General features: G+C 48.3%; 1 protein-coding gene across 2 annotated transcripts in view; it reads right to left on the reverse strand.

Moving 5' to 3' along the window:
* Positions 1 to 3012: 3012 nt before the first annotated feature.
* HK2 (hexokinase 2) overlaps positions 3013 to 23399 on the reverse strand; it is a 57995-nt gene continuing 37608 nt past the window's right edge. For both annotated transcript variants that reach the window (XM_081200926.1, XM_081200925.1), the window contains exons 3-18: positions 22641 to 22789; positions 21784 to 21903; positions 20444 to 20539; positions 18386 to 18485; positions 17160 to 17343; positions 16056 to 16211; positions 15446 to 15679; positions 14597 to 14901; positions 12917 to 13065; positions 11713 to 11832; positions 11083 to 11178; positions 10477 to 10576; positions 9988 to 10171; positions 9574 to 9729; positions 7065 to 7298; positions 3013 to 5623 (exon numbers count right to left, since the gene is read on the reverse strand). In XM_081200926.1, coding sequence (XP_081057052.1) covers positions 5479 to 5623; positions 7065 to 7298; positions 9574 to 9729; positions 9988 to 10171; positions 10477 to 10576; positions 11083 to 11178; positions 11713 to 11832; positions 12917 to 13065; positions 14597 to 14901; positions 15446 to 15679; positions 16056 to 16211; positions 17160 to 17343; positions 18386 to 18485; positions 20444 to 20539; positions 21784 to 21903; positions 22641 to 22789 — 2528 coding nt within the window. In that variant the 3' untranslated portion in view covers positions 3013 to 5478. The remainder of the gene's footprint in view (positions 5624 to 7064; positions 7299 to 9573; positions 9730 to 9987; positions 10172 to 10476; positions 10577 to 11082; positions 11179 to 11712; positions 11833 to 12916; positions 13066 to 14596; positions 14902 to 15445; positions 15680 to 16055; positions 16212 to 17159; positions 17344 to 18385; positions 18486 to 20443; positions 20540 to 21783; positions 21904 to 22640; positions 22790 to 23399) is intronic.

Consider the following 23399-nt stretch of genomic DNA (forward strand, 5'->3'; position numbering starts at 1 on the left):
AAACCCCCTTCTGCAGCTCGGTCACAAACTGGCCATTTCCTCAGAGCCTTCGGTAGCCATCTTGGTTAATGGTCTGGACTTTTTGCAATTGGGCAGGGATTTCCAGTGCTGCATTCCTCAACTCCGGAAGGCATGCACTGCCACACCCAGGAGAAATGTTTCCTATGAATACACTTTAATCCTTGTGGCAGCCAAACTTTTTCAGCTACAGAAATGGCTGGGATGTTTTGAAAATATGGGTTTCCATACAGAACACAGGAAGAGCTTGCCTCTCGGCCAGTATCCTGTTCTCAAGGCTGCCAACCAGGTGCCTCTTCCTGGAAACCCACAAGCAGGATTTGAGCAGGAGAGTAGCACTCTCCCCTCTGTACTTGCTCACAGTGTAGCAGCCAAGGAATCTCCTGGAAGATCTTGTTTCATATGTCATTTCTACAGAGAAGTGCAAGCCACATGTCCACAAGTAGAGGCTGGAGAGGGAAACCTGTCACTGCGCTGTAAAAGTTTGGACTGCAACTGGGGACCTGTGCTTAACCTCCATGTAGAAAATTAGATGCAGGTGGGGGGAGGACTGTAGTCTAGCCATCATTTTCAGTACAGCAACCCAGAACTCCTAATGTGGTTGGTATGGTGATCCATATTTTGTTATATGAATTTTGGACTGTAGGTCTTTGTCTGCTTCATGAGTTTTAATGGTAAGCTTGCCTGCTACATAACCATTACCTGAGCCATTCAAGCAAAAGCTTACTCAACCTCCTGATTTGGAATTTGTTGACGTATTTGTGGCACTTGAAATGTTATTCCCAATTTTGCTTAAGGAAATGCAAGGGCACCAGGCATCTGGCTGCAGAATATTGCTTCATAAGCTGTAAAAAGTTATTCCAAACACATGTGGGTTACATAAGTGTGTCATTTGTCAAGGGTTTTGAGAGTTGTTGGGTTGTTTAACAACCCTCCTTCCCAGAGAACTCTGGAAATTGTAGCACTGTGAGGGGAATAGCAGGCTTTATAATACACTAAAGACCCAAGCTGCAAGAGATATTCAACATTCCAGTTAGGGCAGGGGTCTGCAACCCATGGCTCCGGAGCCGCATGTGCAGCTCCGGGGTGGATACTAGCGAGGGGAGGAGGCGCATTGTGTGCCCCAACACTCCCCACTGTGGCGGGCACTGTACTGGCTGTGACGTCGCATGGGGGCGGTGTGTGCATTAGTCACGCACCATCCCGACGTCACCTTCCCGCCCGCTGTCAGATCGGACATTAAGGTAAGAAACAATATATGCAGTGTTATATGTGTTTTAAATGTCACAATGATTTTGCGGCTCCCAGTTGCTTTTTCTTCGGAAACGGGTCCAAGTGGCTCTTTTTGTCTTAAAGGTTGCAGACCCCTGAGTTAGGGATTAAAAGTTATAATTTTGAGTTTACTTCTTAAAACCATGACCCACAGTTGGGAAACAATGGCTTAGCCATTGAGATACTTGTTCCCTGTGCGTAGGAATCTTCTACATAGGGGACATCACATCATGCAATTATCCATCCCCTGCAATCAGAAGTGGTACCCAGGATGAACAGCTAACTCAGCTTTTGGGGGAAGAGAGGCCTGGGGTGTATGTGGTGTCACCAAGGAAGTTGTCCTCCCGCATTTCAATGACTCTGGCTGTTACCAGTGACAATTCATTAGTTAGCATTTGCAGACATTTCTGGCGCGGGTGGAATTAACATACACAACACTAGCATAAAGGTAAAGGTAAAAGGACCCCTGACCATTAGGTCCAGGGAAATGAAGTGCCACAGGTCATCGTAAAATAACAAAATTGGTTATGTTTCTAAATTTGAAAAGTTTAATGTCTATTATATGCAACTAGTAAGATGCAAATACAGTGGTACCTCAGGTTACAAACACTTCAGGTTACAAACGCCCCGAGTTACAAACTCCACTAACCCGGAAGTAGTACCTCGGGTTGAGAACTTTGCCCCAGGAAGACAAGGGAAATCGCGTGGCGGCGGCAGCAGGAGGCCCCATTAGCGAAAGCGCGCCTCAGGTTAAGAACGGTTTCAGGTTAAGAACGGACCTCCAGAACAAATTAAGTTCGTAACCCGAGGTACCACTGTATAGCAAATTCATTAGATTCCTCCAAACACTAACCTGCATTTTTCTTAAGTTGAGGGTGGGAATAGAATTAAAACCAGATGCTGTCAATACTGAGGTGGCAGTGTCCCCATCCCTGGAGGTTTTTAAACAGAGGTCAGATGACCATCTGTTGGGGATTCTTTTGCTGCGATTCCTGCATTGCAGAGGGTTGGGCAAGTCCCTTCCAACTCTACAATCCTATGACTCCAACCAAAAAGGGCTATTATTTACCTTACAAATAATGTTCAAGACTTCAGTATCATCCTGCCAAAACAGAACAGATTCAGACTTCAGAATGAACATTGCTAGATTGCAATTCACATCATTTCACCGATAATTCTGAAAGGGAAAGTATTTTGAAGCTTTTTTCCAATTCACTTCCCCGCACCAACATTTCTAGTTTTCTGTACCAATCACTGCCCTTAATTTTATTTTTTGGAGTTTTTGCTCTTCTGGCTGATACAGAATAGGGATGGGACTGTCACAGCCCCCAGAGGAGCTGTCTCTGAATTAAAAATAGTCTATATAGCAGCTTCCACCAGCCTGCTGGAAAAACTCTCCAGAGGCTGCCTTGAAGAAACTCTCATGGTAGAGCCAAACAGCTGGTAGGTGCAGAGTGCAGGACACCCTTTGCACAGCTAAGGAAAATTAGGCCAAATCAACAGAAAAGCCTATTGATGGCTACTAGTCTTAAGAGCTAGCCAGGACCTCCTGAGTGGGCTTCCCAGAGGCTGACCACTGTTGGGAACAGGACACTGGGCCGGGTGGAACCACTGCTGCTCTGAACCGGCAAGATTGTTTTTATGTTCTCAAAATCCGGCCAAGTGATTTAGGGACCTTTGCGTTTCACCTCATGGAACTGTGGCAGAGAGTATGGACCCAAATTGTCACACAAAACATAATTTTATTGCTACTGTTTTCCCTTTTCATAAAACAATCACCATCAAATAAAAATCTGCTGTTCACCAAAGAAAGTTCACTACTAGTGAAATACATTTTTTTTCCAGAGGAGGTACAATCCAGCAACCACGTAATATTCAAGTTAAAAAAATATACATTATGATCAATTTCTCCATTATACAATAGATCAAAGACTTGCGTTTCAATTCTTTCAGCAGGGTGGGATAATTATTTCCAGTAAAACTGTTACGTAAAGCTGTTTGGTATTGCATTGGTCACTTCTTTTTCTTTTATGACAAAAATACTCTTGATGTATCTTGATGTTGGGACATTCCTCAGATTCCCAGCCTGCCATTTCTACCCAGAGGTTATTTTCAGAATTTTCATCTTCATTGCAACTTTGAAACTTTTATAAAATATGCAAACATTTAACATTTAAAAAAAAGAGGAGAAAGTAATGTGCTTTTCATCTGTCTCAGGATCTCACCAGTGGAGATGCTCTTTTGGTACTAGTTATTCCAAACCATATAAATATATAGATACAGATATAAAGATAAAAAAATAGAGGGGAAAATCTATCTTCAAACTCACAGCCTCACCAAGGATTTCTTGTGTACATCACAGGCAGGCATTGTCTTGCATTAAATAGATACCAAAAATATTCTTTTCTTTATTGTAGTACAAACACACTGCTTGGCGGTTTCTCCCAGAGTAGCAATTTCCCACTAGCAAACCATCTATTTCTTCCTTTCAGTAACAACCAAACTAGTGAGCAACTGGAAGTCAATAAGAAGGGCTCAGTGATGGCTTTTGCCAGGTAAAATGAGAATCCAAAAAAGAGAAGTTTGGAGCACATTCTACATTCAACCATTCATTTCCCACTGTATCTCTCGTGGCCTCAGGGCTAAACTTGGCCACTAGTGGATTTATGGCATGCTTGAGATGCAGAACATTGCCATTCCCAAACAGGTTAAGCCCTTATCCTGCTCCACCAACGCCAACCGAGTAGCAGGTGAAAGAGACAGCCCAAGTTTGCACCACAGCTGCACAGCCTCGATTCATTGCAACAAACCCATGCGCCTCTGAAAGGAACAGAGGCTCCAGAAAACATGTTTGCAGGACTGAGCCCAAAGAGAAAGAGAGAGAGATTGAAGTTCCAGTAGTGGTGATGAGAACGGGGCCAGTTTTCGCCTTCTGCTAACGGATAGGCTTCACATTTTCATATTCCTCTGATCAGTCCTGAACTGCCTCAAGTATTCTCCTATTTTTTTCCCTCCCTGTCTTGATCCACTGCTCCTGCCCACCCCTCCTCCCACCAACCCCACCCTCGGAAACATTTTTGCTTGTCAGAACCCCCGAAACGCTCTTCAGCCCTGCACTCCTGCCAACACTATTATTCACACAAGAACCCCCCCCCTGGCCCCCAACTATATACAGAAAGAGAGGTACAGCTCGCAAGACATTTGTTCCAAAGTGTCGAGCCAGTTGTGAGGTAAGGTGAAGGTGCTATTTTCACAGACAAAATATAATAAGTTATTCCCCAAACCCAGGTAAAAAGATAGTGCAATGCAAAACAAGCTTCTGTTTGGCGACTGCTCTATTTACAGGAGTAGCAGCAGAAAGCAGGGACAATGCAATCCCAGTCACCAAACCCCCAGATGTGCAGGCAAGCCCCTCCACACACGCTATCCACCAAGCTGCAGTGCTAATGGAGGAAGAGCAGGCTGGAAGACAGGACCATCCCAGGAGCCCCGAAACACTCCCAGGCACATGCTTGCCTCTTCACCTGGAAATGCAATGCAAACAGGCGTTTTTGACAGCAGAATGCTCCCACGTTCCCCGGACTCAGCACCCTTCCACGGACATTCTACTCTTGAAATGGGTATACCCTGTGCTTTTAAAAATAACAACACTACTAAGAACAATGAGATGCCATGGCTTTCATGGAAACAGCAACACCTTGACCCTTCAAGCCCAATATTCAAGCCAGGTTTGCCCTTCTTTTGTATTCTTCTGCTAGGACTGATCCTGCAGTTTGGAAACAGACACAGACAGAGACCACAGGTTGCAAAGTGGCAACGCGGGTGTCACGGTTGCCCACCTTTTTTTACGGAAGACACAGGTTGTGGAGAGGTTAACAGGTGAGATCTAACACCAACACTGTGTACGCAAGATAGAGAGAGAGAGAGATTTTGGGTTTGAACCAGCAGTGGTGTGAGGGAGACACGCAGACACCACGGGATGCTTGACTCGATATGTGCTCGTATGGCATGCAGAGGGGCAAAGGGGACACTTTTTGCATGGGGAATGTAGGGCCTTGGGTCACAGGAGTGGCATCTTTGGAGAAGAAGTAAAGCGAGGATCCGGCCAGCGGTGATCAAGGGCTTGAGCGGAGTGAGGGGCAGGCGCAGCTGGGGATCTGCTGGACCCAGCTCTCCTGACCTGGGGGCCTAGTGCTGGCCCGCCTCCCGGATCCTGCACGCCACAGCAGTGATGAGCGCTGCGCCCTTGCCGCTGCCATCTTCCGACTGGAGGAAGGTCACCTCGCACTTAGGAGAGAGCTGCTTCACGGTTTCGCGCATGACAGTAGAGAAGCTGCCGGGAAAAGGGAGAGTAGATTAAGATGGGGCCGGGAGGAGAGCTCTTCTGGATCCTGCTCTCACAGTGGCCAATCACAGAAATAAAGACACAACAGGTAGGCTAATAATGTGTTAGAGCATATATAATAGAATAATGATATCATTCAAAAAGTAGAAATAAATCTATTAGAGTTCATATACGCAGCGTAACAGACTAGTGGCGCAGAACGTCAAGCCATGTGCTCAAGATAGGCGTTGAGAAAACGTCCGTTGAAACTTTTGAAAAACTATTGAGAAAACTTTACTTTTTAGACTTTTGAGACGTCTTCTGTTGAAACCTTTGAATAACCATTGTGAGACTGACCTTTGACGCCTATCTTGAACACACGGCTCAACGTTCTGCACCACTAGTCTGTTACATTCGATCACAAGAGCCTCCTTCTCCCCTCCTGTGGCTTCCAGCATCTGGCATTCAGAAGCAGTGCTGTCTCTGGCATAGGAGTCGGCCCTAGGGAACAAGGTTCCAACCCCCCCTAAAATATTTGAGGGGGCCACCCCCCCAAAAAAAGCTGATAGACATTGCCATTCAAATGGCATGTGTGTGTCGTTTCTTGTGATCAATTATGCAGGGTGGGGTTTACCTGGCCCCCGCCCAATATTTAATTCAATTTGGCATCTCATGGAGGCAGAATATAGCCAATGTGTCTGGTAGCTACCAATAGCTCTCTTCTCTATGAATTTGTCTGACCAGCCAGTCAGAAACCCCATTGCAGGCAGAGCTTACAGCTGAGCACCTCGCTCCTGTCTTATCCTGGTCACTCCACCCATCTCTCCCTCCCTTTTATATTTTAAGCTGCTTATGGCTTAATTTTCTTTGCCCTACCATTAATAATAAAAGTACCATCAATTCTAATCTTAAGTATTTGCCGACACGGGAAGTAAAGGAGTTTTGATCTTCTCCCCCCGCCCCCGCCCCACACTTAATTTCATGCAAAACACTGTACAGTTAGACCACATCTTGCGCACATTTAACTTGCACAATTTCAACTGTACACAGAGGAAGGAAGGCTGATTGAAATCATACAAGAGTTTGGAAGTTATTTTTGCTGCAGGTCTGCTTGCAAACAAAAGCAGGGGGGGCCAAGCAAGGCCACGTTGGGATCAGGAGATGCCAGGAGCTCAGAGAACATTTGCCCAAAACTTTGCACAGAATCAGGTCTCAGGGTGGGGTGACTTTGGTGCAGGAATATTATTGCAAAAAGCATACACTCAACTCTGGGTGGATGGGTTAAAGTCCTAGAACCAGAGAGAGCCTGATTAAAAGACACACGCCCCACCCCCCACCCTTCCCAATTCTGTGCAGAAGCAGCAACACTGCAGGTCCAACACTCTCCCTCCAGCCCTCCCAGAGGCAGAGTAACCCCAGGCAAGGTCTTGCTGAAAGGAGAGAGACTTACTGAGGATGGAGCTTGTACAGGGTCCCATCCACGCCAACAGTGATTTTCAGGGAGTCTAGCCCACGGTTCTCTCGGATCTTGTCCACCACCGCAGCCATCCCTGCCCCACACAGCTGGGCAGCACGCCGGGCAATCACTGTGCACACTTCTTTCACGATGATGCTGTCATCACAGGTGCTCTCTAGTCCAAGATGCTGGAGGATGGAGCGGACCTGAAGGAGGGCGAGGCGGTCGCTGGAGGGGTCAAGAGAGAGAGAAAGTTGGGAGGAGCAGAGGCAGGCGCTTCTTGACAGCTACGCCAGGATGGACAGAAGGCAGTCCAGTTGCCAGCTGTAGAGCAGGAAGGGGCACCGCAGTTCCAGGCACCTGAAGCTAGGAGGCGCTGTGCAGAAGCACCAAACCAGGTAAAAACCGAGCCTTTTCTTCCTGGACCACCCAAGACTAGCGGTGGAGCAGGCAAGGTCCCACTTTCCCCCTCCGTGCTCAGAGCTGGGGGCTGTCCCAGACCCTGCCTGCATTTTGGAGGTATGGTCAGGAAGAACTTGCACTTTGGTTGGCCAAAACTTGCAGACTCCTGGAGAGTTGCTTCCAAAGGAATACACCATGCAGAATCCCACTAGTCCCTCATTCAAATATTTCAAATATTTAGTGAGATGCAGCAACAGACCCTGCAATGCTGAGCATGGCAGTCCAGTTCTGCCCGTCACATCCCTTCAGAAAAGAGGGCCCTGTGGTGATATCACTATGCTTTGCAGTGCCACTGCATTCACACTTATTCCTTTTTCTCCAAGGAGCTCAGGGTGGCGTACAGGGTTCACCACAACAACCCTGCAAGGTAGGTTTGGCTGGGAGTGAGTGACCCGAGGCGCAAGGCCACCCAGTGAGCTTCATGGCAATTTGAACCCTGGTCTCCCAGTCCCTCGTCCAACATTCCTAGTCCCACTGTATCACCCTGGCTCTTTTTCAGCCTTGCTGCTAATCAAGAGAAAACATCACGAAGACATCCTATCACATATTTCCTTTGCTAATGTTTGTGGGAAGAGGCTTTGGCCACGGGGTCAAGGTCTTGCCCAGTTGTGCCCAAAGGGAGATACCACTGGAATTCGGGTGCCAGTGAGAGAATGCTATGCAGTAGGTTCACTAGCCACCAGGTGGCAGCAAATCTCACAGCGAGAGCCACATAGGTGGGGAGTTGCAGTCAGTGCAGCACAATTGCTGGCAGGAAGGAGACCCCGTCTGCGCAGAACACCTGTGCTCAGAGATCTGCCCTTAATGCTGACTTGCTCCTATGCCAAGTTCAAGGTGTTCTTATTAGTATGCAAAGCCCTTGGCAACTTGGGATCTGTTTATCAGCAAGATAACCTGAGCCTACATATGTCCTCCTGACCACTTCAATCTGCAGAACTGGTACTGTTTCAAGTGCTTCAAAATTCCCATTCTGCATTTGTAAGGACTCGGTCTCTTACCTACACTTGGGGACTCCCTGCCTCTGGACATCAGGCAGGTGTCTGCTAAAAACATTTGTGTTAGACAAGCCTGCCCGGATGTTCAGAAAGTTTTAATCTGATTTCAACTTTTTAAAAGTTTAAATTTATTTTTGTTCATTTTTCTCCTTGATAATTTTGCTGTTTTATCTTTTTCACAAACTGTTTGGAGGTGTGTGTTTTTATCAATCAAGTATGCATAAATCTTGTGAAATAAATACAAACAAACATATGAACGCTGGTAACGGTGCAGTGCAATGTTTGATTCTCAGGCTACGCCAAAAAGCCATGCAGCCCCGACTGGGCAGCTCTACAATGGCCCAGGCAGGCTCCCCAAAGGATCACCTCACACATCGCTTGCTCTTCCGCCTTGCCCTGCAGAGTCTTGTCATTCCCACCCACACTTTGGCCAGTGCTGATGTCCTGCACCCAGAAGACTGGGAGTCACACATAAGGAACCTCTTCCACAGAAAAGTTCCTACAAGACTCAGAGCACATTTACACAATACATTTAAAGCGCTATGATACCACTTTAAACATTTACAACCTCCCACAAAGAATTCTGGACCCTGTAGTTTCTTAAGGGTACAGATAAGTGCTAGGAGGCCCCTATTCTCCTCCCAGGACCACAATTCCCAGAGTTCCTTGGGAAGAGGGACTGGTTGTTAAACCACTCCAGGAATTGTAGCTTGGGGAGGGAAATAGGGGCCCCCTCACGAAACTCACCCACAGTAACAAAGAGCAGCTCCCCAAGCTCTTTTGGGGAAGCCATAACGGTTTAAAGTGGTATCACAGCACTTTACACGTATCGTGTGAACGTGGCTTCAGGGGACAAAGGGTTCACAGGAGCAGAGGTCCTCTAGTCCTGCGACACAGGATAAAATGGCCACAACCCCAGCAGACAGCCTGTCCACCCTCTGCTTAAATACCTCCAGAGGGTGGGAGAGGCAATTGGCTCCACTTCCAAATCGCTCTTACCTTTAGGTTGTCATCCCCCCCTCCTCACCATTTTGCCCCCAACCTACCTCTCAATCTGAGACAAGAACTTGGTCTCAAAGATTCCCCTCGTCTTCAGCCGCTCGGAGATCCGCCCACGGAACAACAGGCCTCGCTTGGTGAAATCGATCAGGATGTTTCGGACAATTTCACCCAAGTACATCCCGCTGATCATTTTCTCGAACCTAAGACAGTAAAGGGAAAGGGGTTTTTATTTCATTTTTATTTTTTGCTGCGAGGGAAATTCAGTTGAGAAGTAAACATAACCAGCATGGAGAGGCAAGCATCCATGGGAAGATACCTTCCCTCCATAAGAACATCGGGAGGAGCTTAGCGAACAAGGACTTTAGCAAACCTGTAACATCCCTTACAGAGAGTCCTTGATGGGAGGCTGGTATGTACTAGACACAGAGGAGGACGAGGAGGGAAAACCTCCCACCCACCTTTGCTTCCCAGGATTGAGAGAGTTTTCATCCACGGCGGCATCAAACTCTGTCCGGAAGTCATCCAAGCAGCCACTGTCGCCAAAGGCCCCCCACTCCATGTTAATGCACATCCGGCCCTCGTCCCCGTCCACCAGCTCCACGTTCTTCATCTCCTCCATGTAGCAGGCATTGCTGCCTGTGCCTGGGAAGCCACAACACAGGTCAGCATCACACATGGGGGGGGGGGGGGACACCCTGCTGCAAGTGGGCAGGGTAGTAAACAGGGACCAGAGCAGCGACAGACGAACTTCTGTGGCCTGAGGGCTGCATTCACCCTCTGCCAGCCACATGCTGCTCACAAGACAGCTATGGGCGTTGCCAAAAGCAGGTCTGGCTCCAACACACGTGTGAACACACGTGCACACACACTTGTATTTGTGTATTTCTTATACATTTCTTATGCATACTTATACATTTCATTAAATAAATGAATAAACAAAACCTTACCGACAATGAGCCCAACTTCACAAAAGGGGTCTTCGTACGCACAGGCCATCATGGTGCCCACGGTGTCATTCACCACGGCCACGACATCCAGGTCAAACTCCTGAGAAAGAGGGAGCAAAGGTTTGGCCTCAGGTGCTGAATGAAAGCCAGAATCTTTCCAAAATTCAGCCGGGGGGGGGGCGGGGGCGGATGACCTCCACCAACACAAAAACAAGGATCAAGTACACAAAATAAACTAGGCATGCATCGATCTGCAGAGGCCATTCCAATGGTACAGTCCCTGCTTGTTGGGTCATTACTCCTCTGATCACAACCAATAAATTATTTTATTAGATTTTTAGTGTCTCTGAGACAGAGACTTGCCTTTGCAGAAGCCATGCTGGCTCTGCTTCTGTAGAGCTTGTTCTTCTATATGCCTGGTTATTTTATCCTTAACAATACTTTCCACCAGTTTCCCCAGTGCTGATGCTAAGTTAACCAGCCTGATACTTCCAGGATCTCTTTTCAAAACCAGTGTTACATTGGCTACTTCCCCATCCTCAGGTATGGAGGCTGATCTGAGGCACAAGTTACATATTTTGTCACGCCTATCTGACAGGAACGCACCTCTCTCCGGTGAATGGCCTCCTTCAGCAGGCTGACCACATCTTCCCCTTCACAACCAGAAGCATTGAAACCTTTGGTCCATTTCAGGAGAATTGCCTTAAGACAAGAAGAAGAAGAGGAAGAGGAGGAGGAGGAGGAGGAAGAAGAAGGAGGAGGAGAAGAAAGAAGTTATGCAAACACAAAATTGTCAAGGGTACAGTGAAGCAAAAGGATGCAATTCAATAACTGTATCCTAGGACCATTGCAAGGTCAAGCACGCCATGTTTGCACATCAGCTTAGACCATGATTCAGTTCATCCTCTCCATCTTGGTGCCCTCCTGATTGGATTACAGCTTCCATCAGCCCAAGCCTGTACAATGCAGGGACCAATGTGACAATAGTGCAAAACATCTGGAAGGCACCTGATTGAGGAAGGCTGATTTAGTGTGATGTGTGCCAGCCGGAAAACTTTGCCAGCATTTAGTTTCCTTTCCCCCAAATCTCTGCCAGAGATTGCATTTGATAGCTCCACTTAGCCTAACAAGCCAGCTTTGTTGTAAAACACATTGTCTTGTCCTTTTTGCAGCTGGCTAGCATGTTGCGCTTGCAGGAATGACTTACGGTGGAGGGAGAAGCCAAACGAAGCTCACCTCATCCAGGCTGTTCTGGTGACAAGGGAAAGAGAAGGTGAATCCGAGAGGCAGCGACACGCCTTTCATCCCCATGTACTCCAAGAAGTCAGCAATGCAGTGGACAATGTGATCAAAGAGCTGAAAGGCAGAAGTGCAAAATGGAGTTGGGAGAAGACGGCTCAGAGCAGCTGAACGGGGCTCAGGTGGGTCTTGCTGGCATCACAAAGTGAGCAGAACTGAGGTGCTCTCTACCCTGGACCAAACGACCATCATCATTTGAAGCCATCTTGCATTTAAAGTTCTTCTGCAAACTACCAACATCATTTAAAGCAATCTTGGGAATGCAGCCACTAACTTCCTCATCGTGGGATAAGGGCTGCATTCTGGACAGGGCAGTGGGGGGCTCTTGAGGGAACAGGATAAGCCTGTCTCCAGCAATCTGATGCCCTCCAGGTGCTTTTGGACTACGACTCCCATTAGTTGTGCTGCCTGATGGAACTTGTAGTCCAAAACACCTGGAGGACACCAGGTTTGCAAAGGCCAGGATGGCCTCGGTCTCTACAGAGTGTATGCACATCGCTGCACTAAGGCACAGGCTCCAGGGTGTGGCTGAGGCCCTTCTCTGAATAAACCATATTTTATGTCACAGTTAATTCGGCCCGCACAACCCCATTGCAGCAAGAGCTTAGCATGAGGTTCATTGCCCAAAGTGCTCAAGGAAACATTTCAGGCAGAAATGTCTTTTTTTCTTGGTGGAGAAGAGAGACGTTCCAGGGAAAGTGGACCCAGCCTAAGGGACCCAGCCTTTGTCACACTGCAACTCCAATGTAACAAATAATGTCTCAAGTAAATAATAACACATAGATTGCAAGCACTGAGCTTGAATGGTTAGGGTTGTCTGAAAAAACACCACTCAGGGCTTTTACTATCTGAATAAAAGGGACTGCAAAAAGGAGTTCTGATGTAACAGGCCCTGAAGGCAGCCCTTTGGCCAGAAAAGGATCCCCATCCCTGGTCTACCAGGTCGGACAGCTGGTCCATCTATCATCGCACCATCTCTTCTGACTGCCATGGGTGTTCCCAGCCATGTGGAACAAGATCTTGTGATTGACAGGGACCTTCTGCCTGCAAACGAAGAGCTCTCCTGCTCAGCTACGGTTTTCTCCGACCCTCTCAGAAGTCAAAGCCCCCATTTTGATCCCTGTCACAGTGAGTTGCTCACCTCATCTCCTGTCCCCTGCATGATGTCCTGAGGGATCGAATAGATCTTGTTGTGCATCTCCACACTTCGCCGCATCCCATTCCGCACGCGCACAAGCAGCACCCGGAAGTTTGTGCCCCCCAGATCCAGGGCCAGGAACTCCCCCTTTTCTGAACCAAAAACAGACACACTTGCCATCAGCACTCCTCTCCCCTCCATCTTCCAAGGACACTTGAACCCAGAGGACTATTTGTGGTCTCTCTTAGTTGGGTGGGATGGGTTAGACCTGCCTTCTAGTATGGGTGTGGAGATAGATACCATCTGCAGGGCACCAGGTTGGCAGAGGCTGCTCTGGCTAACCTGGCACAAGCGAAAATTCCTTTCTGACTCCAGAAAGGGCAGTGGAGAAAAGTGAAATGATAGGTTGTGGTGTTTGTGATTTGTTAGTTTAGGGAAAAGGCAAGCAAGAGATGACTTGGTATAAGTTTATAAAATTATGCAAGGCATGGAGAAAGAAACGGTTTTCTCCTCTCATAACATTAGAACTCGTGGGCTTCTAATGAAGCTGAATGTTGGAAGATTCAGGACAGACAGAAGAAAGTATGTCTTCACACACTGCACAGTTAAACTATGGAACTCCCTCCCACAGGAGGCTGTGATGGCCACCAACTGGGATGGCTTTAAGAGGATTAGACAACCTCATGGAGAACAAAGCTACTAGCCAGGATGGCCATGTCTTGGAGGCAGCAACGCTTCTGAATATCAGTCGCTGGAAACCACAGGAGGAGAGAGCGCTCTGTGCTTGCTGGCTTCCCATAAGAAGCATCTGGCTGGTCACTCTGAGAACAGGATGCTGGACTGCAGGGGTCATCCACCTGAGACAGTAGGCTCTTCTTACGTTCTTAAGAACAAGAGCTTCTAAAGCAAAATGGTATTGCGCTCCAGATTTGCCCCATGCAAAGTCATGTCTCTTATTCCAACAGTTTCACGGGGTCCATAGAAAAAAGATCTGATGAGGAGGAGAGGGAAGAGGGAGGAAAATAGGTCGACAGAACAGAAAGCTTTCTGACACCAGCAAATTCAGACACAAGACTTAGTAGTGATCAATGCATCCACTTCTGCTCCCTAAAGGTGTCTGACAGAGACTTTTTCGAACTCTTGCAAGCAGGATGCCAGCAAAATATTCCTCTCCTGTGGCTTCCAGCAACTGGTATTCAGAAGCTACCTCCAACTGCAGTGGCTGGGCAGAGCCACAAGCAGCCTTTGATAGCCTTGTCCTCCAGGAATCCTCCAGTCCTCTTTTTAAAGGAGGCAGTAAATTAATGGCACTCTGGAAAAACAGCATAATTTCCCACCCCATTAAAAGAGGCCAGAATTGCCACCACCACAACCACTGTGACACATATTGACACCCCCATGGTTAGATGCCATAAGCCAAAAGGGGTCATATTATTAATTACTTTTATTATTAGACCCCACCTTTCCTCCAAGGAGACCAATGTGGTGAACATAGTTCTGCTACCCATTTCATCCGCAAAATGGCCCTGTGAGGTGGGCTAGAATGAGAGGCTGCGACTTGCTCATGGCTCAGTGGGGATTTGAAACCGTGTCTCCCAAGTCCTGCTCCAATACAAGTGATGCACACAAGTGGCCAACCGGATTTAGCCTAGGACACTGTCCATTATTTCCATCCCAATTTACCTGTTCCGTCTGGGATGGAGCAGACGTAAGAGGGCAGCATCTTCACGGTGGCCTCGTCGTGCGTCTCGTGGCCCAGGCCCCGCTCCATCTCTTCCTTCATCCTCTTCTTTATCTCCAGGAGCTGCTCCCGGCTGAGTCTCAGAGGATCCAAGATCTTCTGGCGCGCTTTGTGTTGGGCTGCCAGCCGGTAAGCCACCGCAGTGACCATGGCTGCGCCTTTCCCGCTCCCGTCCTCTGAGCGGATGAATCGGATGTCGCAATCGGGCAGGAAGCGGCGCACCATCTTCTGAAGGCGGCGGGCAAAGCTGTGCAAGGCAAGGGGAGAGAACCGTTACAAACACACCCATGGCACATTCGGAAATCACTGGTGTTGACAGACAGGGAAAGCATCATCTGGAGGACCATGGATTCCCTCCCTGAGCACAGACAGCAAAGACCACAGTTGAGGAAGCATCTTGATAAGCTGGGGGGTGTGAAGAGGAGGGTGGCCAAGGTGATCAGGGGTGTGGGAAAAGAGGCAGATTTAGGACGGTGAGACCAGTTCCCCAGCACTGGGTGCCAAGTTGAGGGAGGTGCCACAGGGTGCAACAACTATCACATTGAACACATACAGAATGAAAGGTGAGAGGTGGGGGCAGCTGGATATTGGCCTTGCTCAGGGTGCTGCTGAAATCTGAAAGACCAAAAGTCTGCCCCTGCTGCAAACCAAGCACTTTACGAGGAATGTTTGAGGGAGCATTCTGGGATAGCTTCTCCTTCTAGGACTGGCACGCAAGGGACTTGCTTTCGAGTAACCCCAAATGGCCCACACCCCATTGCTCTGAAGGCTGCTTTGCTTGCTCCACTTACTGAGGATGCTTCTTGTACACCGTCCCGTCCACCCCAACAGTGGAGCGCAGGCGGTCGACGCGCTTGTTCTCCTTGATGCGCCGGAGCACAGCCACCAGGGCAGCGCCACAGAGGTTGGCCGAGCGCGTGGAGACAATCTCACAGATGCGCTGGGTGGCGACACAGTCTTCATGGGAGGGTTCCAGGCCCAGTTTCGTGAGGATCTCCTGGGCTTTCAGGAGGCCTTCCTTTTCCCTGCAAATCCAGGATGGCAAGCAAAGGGGGTCTGTAAGAGGCAGCAGTTCCTGCACAGCGGAGGGGGGGTGCTTTGGGGTCGTGGGGAGTCAAAGGTCCTTTACTGTTTCTGAAACAGGCTCCCTGTCCCCAGCATCCCAGGGCCAGCCAGTCAGCGTGAAAGGGGAGCTTTTCAGCCACTGAGACGCCTGTCTCAGCCCTTGTGCTGATTGCAGTCGGTCAAAGAAAAAGGAGGTGAGTCGGCCACTGAGGGTGGGCTCCTAGGATCCCTCCGGAGAAGGCGCATGGGGAAAACACCAAGGAGGATTTGTTCTGGCTATTCCAAAGCTACAGATTTAGGAGCACAGAAAACACAAGGCAAGGCCCATTCACTCACTTTTCAATTGCAGAGACGTATCTGGTCTCAAAGTGTCCCGTCGTCAATAAGTCTGAGGTGAGTCTCCCATCGAAGAGGAGGTCTTCCTTGGCCATCTTCACCAGGATGAGCCTGACCAGTTCACCCATGTACATCCCGCTGATCATCTTCTCAAACCTGTGACACACCCCAAGGTGAGAGAGCGAGAGGCTGAGTTTGGGCAGCAGCAGAAACTGAAGCTCCAACACACCATAAACTTGAAAAGGAGTTTGATGGATAGTTTGGGTTGCATATGACTCCATCGTGGCAAGAATGTGTAGGGCAGGAGCTCAGCTCTCAAAGGACTTGTGAAAATGACAGCCCCTCCATACATCCTGCGCCTCTCCCCCCGCAAGGAAAATGGAGCACTTGGGCAGGGGAAGCGCTCAACAACCATGTACCCCCCTGCAGAACTTTCATTGCACTTCCCAGGTTCTTGTTTGGTACCAGCTAAATATCCTGCTTTAAGCCAGCAAGCATATTCCCAAAATCAAATTGGGACTAGTTTACTCGCGGGATTGCCTTACTTCAGACACGCCCTCTCAACTGCTTTGATTTGTGGAACTGGCACGGTTACAGCTACCACATAAGACTCATTCCACACCTGCAAGCAAGCAATCTTTTCATGTGGCAGCACTACACTTCGGAACTCCCTGCCTATTGATACCAGGCAGGTGCCTTCACTGTACTCTTTTCAGTGCATGTTTATTTAGGCAAGCCTTCCTAGAGCTAAATCAGAATGGAGTGTACACTTCCAGGGTCAATGAGAGATACATTACTTCTGATAAATGAGCCACCATGAAAATTTGTGTCCCTGCATTTTAGACTTGTCTACCCACGTTCTATCTGAAACCCAAGGGCCATTTTGGTTGCCAGATGTGGATTATCTTTCAGCTCTCCTGCCCCACTGCAGGTGCCAGAAACCACAGGAGGGGGGAGGGCTCTTGCGCTCAAAGCCTGCTTGCTGGTTTCCTACAACAGGCATTTGTGAGAACAGGATGCTGGGTCAAAGGGGCCCTTTCCGCTTGACCCAGCAGACCCTTCTGATGCTACCCAGGGTTGTTATTTTTGAGGCACAGGACTTACAGCTGCTTTCCCGGGTTCAGGGAGCCCATGTCAATTTCCCGGTCAAACTCGGTCCTGATGTCATTCAGGGCCCCATCGTCGCCAAAAGCTCCCCACTCCATGTTGATGCACATGCGCCCCTCGTCGCCCTCCACGAGGTCAATATGCTGCATGTCCTCCATGTAGCAAGCATTGCTACCTGTACCTAAAGGGAGGGAGGGAGAGAGATTAGGAGACTCCATGAAAGTGGAAAACCTGCAGCTGGAGCCTCCCACCCTTTCCCTACTTTCAAGGGCAGCCAGTACAGTGCTCTCCAGATGCCGCTGAGGGACAGCCCCCATCACCCCTGGCTGTGGGCCAGGTTGGCTGCTGGAAGCTGGACGGTGTCCTGTTCCCCTGCCCCCGATTTATTTCCTGGCCTTTCTGGCCCGGAACACTCATGGGGTTCTGCGACTGCAAGCAAAGTACCAGAAGAGACAAAATAAAAGCTGCCACTACTTTCTAAGACATATTTTTGGCAGGTCAAAAGACAGGGTGTGAGATGGAGGGATCAAACTATCTGGACTGCTGCAATGCGCTCTGGGTGGGGCTTCCCTCGCACTTGATCTGGAAGCTGCAGTTAATGCAGAATGCTGCAACGCAATTGCTGACAGGAGTGTGGCTGTGTCAGCATCAAACCCCTGCACTCAGAGATCAGCACAAATTAGTATATAAAGCCCTTAACAGCTTGGGACCACTTGACCTATGAGATCACCTTACCTCACATGTGCCCCCTCGACTGCTTTGATCGTTGGAACTAGCAATGCAATAGGTGCCACAAAATGCCCATTCAGCATTTGTAAGAACTCAATCTTCTAGTCTGACAGTAGTTACACTTTGGAACTCCCTGCCTATTGATACTAGATAGGCACCTTCACTGTACTCTTTTCAGTGCGTCCTAAAAACATTTTTGTTCAGACAAGCCTATTCAGATGTTTAGAAAGTTGATTTGCATTTTAACCTGTTTTCAGTCTATTGTTATTTTCGGAAAGTCTTAAATTACTGTTGTTAATTCTTCTGAATGTTAATTTTATTGCTTTATCTTAATTGTAAACCGCTTTGAGGTTTGTTTTGTTTTACAGACAAGTAGTGTACAAATATTACAAAATAACATAAGAAGCGGGCTGGCCTCAGGTACGCAGGAAATTCAGGTGCTTTCCAAAGGTGGGGAAAATGTCACTGCCCTCCTCTCCCCGCAGACTTCTTACCAACAATCAGCCCGATTTCACAGTTGTGATCGTCGTAGCCACAGGTCATCATTGTCCCAACGGTGTCATTCACCACAGCCACAACATCAATCTCAAAGTCCTACAGAGCAGGAAGTTGGAAAAGGCCACCGTTGATTCAAATTCTGAGCAATGGTTTGTCAAAAAATGTCCAAAATACTCAAATATCCTATTCCAGCTTCTGGGGGGGGGGGTCAACTGAAATATTTCAGTTCTCAAGAACTCCTGACCTGGAGGGCTGGTGGCTGCCAGAACCTCAGCTGCCCCAAAATGGAAAACCTTGCAGGATGTGCAACTTTTGCTTTGGTATAAAAATATGTGGAGTCTGGCATTAGCTGAAGAAAAATTAACTCATAAATTAACTCAAAGACTCAGAGGATCCCAAAGAATTATATGCTCTTTGGTGGGATTTTAACTTATCTACCACAGATACAGGCACATAGAACCCCCTCTCCACAGTGCAATGTGTGATTTGGTTTTCCTAAGTGTCTCAGGTTTTCTTCTTTCTTATTTAAATCTCTTCTGCATATACTGGGCTGCTTTTCGCTTCATTCACACCCACGCAAACAGAAACACCCACCCACATTTCCCCCTCCAGGATAAGGCTCCAGAAACTGGGTGGGGAAAGAGCTGGTTGTCTGGATGGGTCAGTCCCAGGCCCTGCTCACCCCACACCACAGCCCCAAACAGCACAAGGGGGGGCGAGGCACCATGAACACCTAGCGATGTCCTGACTCCAAAAAAGTAAGAATAAAATGTGGCATCTGGAAGGGAATGGGGGCCGGGGGCCCTCACACACCGGCCTCCACCCCACCCCGTGCAAGGGGAAACTGAAACTCCACCAAGCTGGCAAGCTCAGGAGGAGGCAAGAAGAGCTTTGCAGCTGGATCAGGCCAAAGGCCTCCTTAGTCCCTTGGGAAGCCCATAAGCAGGACTGGAGGGCAGAGGCAGACGCCCACTTGTGCCCCCCAGAAACTGGCATTCAGTGGCAGCTGCCTGATACGAGAGGCGTATGGAGTAGCCGCCATGTTGGTGTCTGTTATGGCACGGTCCAGTTCACTGTCTGTGTCCACCTGGAATCTCCAGCTGGTGCAGCAACAGACTCTTGTGTGAAATCCTGCAGAGCCAGTGAGGAGAACACCGACCTTGAGGGACCAATGCTCAGACTCGGGAGAAGGCAGCTTCCTGTGGAAATGGCCCATCTAGCTGAGCGAGTGTCAACACTGACCCGCAGTGGCTCTCCAGGTTGCAGGTCAGGCCCTCCCTGGAGATGCCAGAGAGGACCAAGGAGTGGGCATGGCCAAAGAACTGGGCCTATCGCTCCTGCTCATCCAGCGACCATCTCATGGCCATCAATTCCACAGGCAGCCATGCATGCACCCTGGCACCTCCAACACACTGGGGGAAATGAAAGGAATTCAGCTGCCTGGCTCTAGAGCAGGCAAAGCGAGGTGGTCATAGTGCTGGACTAAGACCCAGGAAATCAGGGTTCAAATCCCCACTTAACCCTGAAGCTCACTGGGTGACCCTGGGCCAGTCACAGTTTCTCAGCCTAACCTACCTTACAGGGTTGTCGTGTGGATTAAATGAGGAGGGGCAGGACAATGTACGCCACCTTTTAGCTCTCTGGGGGAAAATGTGGGATATACCGTATATACTCGAGTATAAGCCGACTTTTTTAGCACATTTTTTTATGCTGAAAAAGCCCCCCCGCAGCTTATACTCGAGTGAGGGTCCCTTTTGGGCTGCTCCTTCCTCCTCCACCGCCTTTGCTGCCACCAGCATGCACACACACACACACACACTCCGGCCCACCAGGAGATTTGTGGTGTGGTGAACAGGCTTATACTCAAGTCAGTAAGTTTTCCCAGTTTTTTGTGGTAAAATTAGGTGCCTTGGCTTATATTTGAGTTGGCTTACACTCGAGTATATATGGTAAATGTAACAACAACAACAACAACAACAACAACAACAACAACAACAACAACAACAACAACACACACAAAAACTATCTTAGAGACAGCAACAAGCTTAGCTTACCCCTCGTCTTCTTATGGCTTCCCGTAAGAGGCCCACAACGTCCCGGCCTTCCACACCACTGGATTTGAATCCCTTGGTCCACGTCACGAGGACGCTCTGTTTGAGAAAAAGAGGAAAGGAAATCAGGAACTGCCTGCCAGCCAGGGGAGACAAACAGAGGTTCAGTTTCCAAAGCAGAGAGAACTTTCCCACGCCGTAGTTGTAACACAGGTACCTCACAACTTAATGCACCTTTAACTTGTGCCATTTCAGCTTTACACGGTTGAAGGCTGGCCGGTTGAAATAGCTCAGGTTAAATGCATGGAAGGCAGAGAGCTTAGAAGCACTTTTTGCGTGGGGTTTTCCCATAAAGAAGGAGGCAGTTCCAAGGGAATGGTTTGAGTATACACGTTTCTGTGTACATGCGCCTTCCCTGGAACATAATCCCCAAGCAAGATGTGACTTACCTGGGCCACCCAACTCCTGGGACTGTAATTTGTTTCAACTTTTGAATACTGAATTTCAAACCTGCCCTGGGACCAGCCCTGGGAAGAGTGGGTAAAGATCACAATAAAAACCTGTGAGATCACCTTGCTCCGCACATGCCCACTCAGCCACTTCAACTGGCAGAGCTGGGGGTGCTCTAGGTGCCACCGAATACCCCTTCTGCATTTGTAAGAACTCAAACCTTCAGTGTGGCAGTCCTCTGGAACTCCCTGCCTCTTGACATCAAGCAAGCGCCTTCGGGGCACTCTTTACAGCACTTGAGAAAAACATTTTTGCTTAGGCAAGCTTAATGTAAGTTTTAATCTGTTTTTAGTTCATTACCATTTTTATCTTTTAAATGTGTTAAAAAGTTGCTTTTACTGATAGCTGTATTGTTTTATTTTCTTTGTAAATTGCTTTGAGGGTTGGTTGGGTTTTTTTACAATCAAGAGATGTACTGAATTCTATTAAATAAATAAAATAATCATCGTAACATTTCCATTTGTGCTGCCGCTAATGGGAAGCCAGCCCAGTTTCTATCACCCAAAACAGCCATTTCTCCTCTACACAAAAGTCCCGAGCTCCCAAAAGTGCCTGACACACCCTCCTCATGGGTTAACTATTCTTAATATCATGAATGTTTGAAAGTATTCCATGTACATCATCTTAGTAAGTTCTTACAATGGCCCTACAGGGCAGACCAGAATTATTACCCGCATATGTTGCAAATCAGGTGCCAAGAAATTAGCTTCTCCAAACCCTCCTAAACTGAATTCATGGAGGAGGCAAAGTTTAAAGCAGGAAATCTTCCAGAATTCCTGGAGCCTTTACCATCTCTCTCACGAATCCCAGGAGAACTTGAGTCGCAAGCTTACCTCATCCAGTTTGGTCTGGGAGCAAGGAAAGGAGAAAGTGAAGCCCAGGGGGAGTTTCTGGTCCTTGATTTCCAGTTGGTCCATGAAGTTAGCTAAACATTCAGCAATGTGGTCAAAGAGCTGAGGGCAGAGAATGAGACACACACTTAGGAAGGCCGGCTGTGGTCAGACAATGGTGGCATCAGGATTTATTTATTTCTATACTACACACACAGTATATACATCCATTGAAACCAGAACTTGGCAGCTGGAGTCTAACGATAAAACATTCATTCTAAACTGCAGAATTCTGGACCCTTTTTTGGAGCAGAAAATTTGCAAACACTATTTTTGTTTTGTTTTTTCTACTGCCACTTAACCTGAATGACTTGGAAATCGTTTGTCAAAGGATTCAAAAATGAATCTGGATCCTATCAGCTTCCCCAAAAACATTTCATCACAAGGAAACAGTGCGATTTAAGAACTCCTTCTGTTTCTAAACAGCTTCCCTAAGAGTCGAGAATTTGCACAAATGACCAAGAAGCCATCACAAATCACGTGAAATTAAGAGAAGGCAAGCAATGTCTCTGAGCAGCTGACTGGAGCAGGTGGCAATTTTGTACCCTCAAATGACAAGCTTGTTTCCAAGCTCAAGTCAAGGTGCTGCTTTTCCCATTTAAAGCCGAATTGTCCTGGGCCCAGGAGATCTAAACAGCCACTTAAGACTGTTTGCTGAGGTCCTTTCTCTGCAGTCCTTTGTCACTGCTTCCCCATCGTTGGAAGTATGACAGTCGCTGATTTAGCTTCCTTTTTCAACAGGAAAGAGCAATGGTGCTAAAAGGTTCCTGAGGTGGCCAAGAGAAGGCAGCTCAACTCACCTGCACTCCGCTGCCCCGCATAAGATCCTCAGGGATAGCATAGATCTGGTTCTCCATCTCTACTTTCTTGCTGCCATTATCAGCCACCTTGACTCTCAGGACCCGGAAGTTTGTGCCCCCGAGGTCCAAGGCCAAGAAGTTACCTTCCTCTGCAGGGGAAAAGAAAAAAGAAAAGATGGGGATTGTTTCACTCACTGGCGTAAGAAGCCCTGGATGGTAAACTAGATTTGCCTGGGCATCTGCTAGAAGACATTTATTGAGAAGCCACCAGCCGTGGTCACCAGGCTGTGCCTTCACAGTCAGAGGCTGCAGAGCTTCTGAATACCAGTTGCTGTAAACCAAAGAGAGGTGCTTGTGGGTTTCTCATAGGCATCTGACTGGCCACTGTGAGAACAAGATGGTGGGCTGGGTGTGCCACTGGTCTGATCCAGCAGGGTCAGTGCCTCTCTCAGCATCCAATTCTCCTTGCAGAAAAGGGAAGTTGGCAAGGCCAGGAACTCTGTGGTTCTGAAGTTCCAGGTCTTGCGAAGAGGGCTCTAGCCATATGGTGTTCATGCAGACAATCAACCAACCAGGCATCAGTTAGAGGCTGCCATGACCCCATTCCTCACTGACATCAATCCACTGTACATGGGGGGGGGGCTTGCATCCATGAGAAATGGGACTGTCGGGGGCTCTTTACCTGTTATTGCTGCCATGTGGGGGGGGGGTTGGACTAGATGACTCCCCTTCCAGCCCTACAATTCTATGATTCTATGA

This window comes from Podarcis bocagei (assembly GCF_964188305.1).
Source record: "Podarcis bocagei genome assembly, chromosome: 7".
Classification (NCBI taxonomy): Eukaryota; Metazoa; Chordata; class Lepidosauria; order Squamata; family Lacertidae; genus Podarcis; species Podarcis bocagei.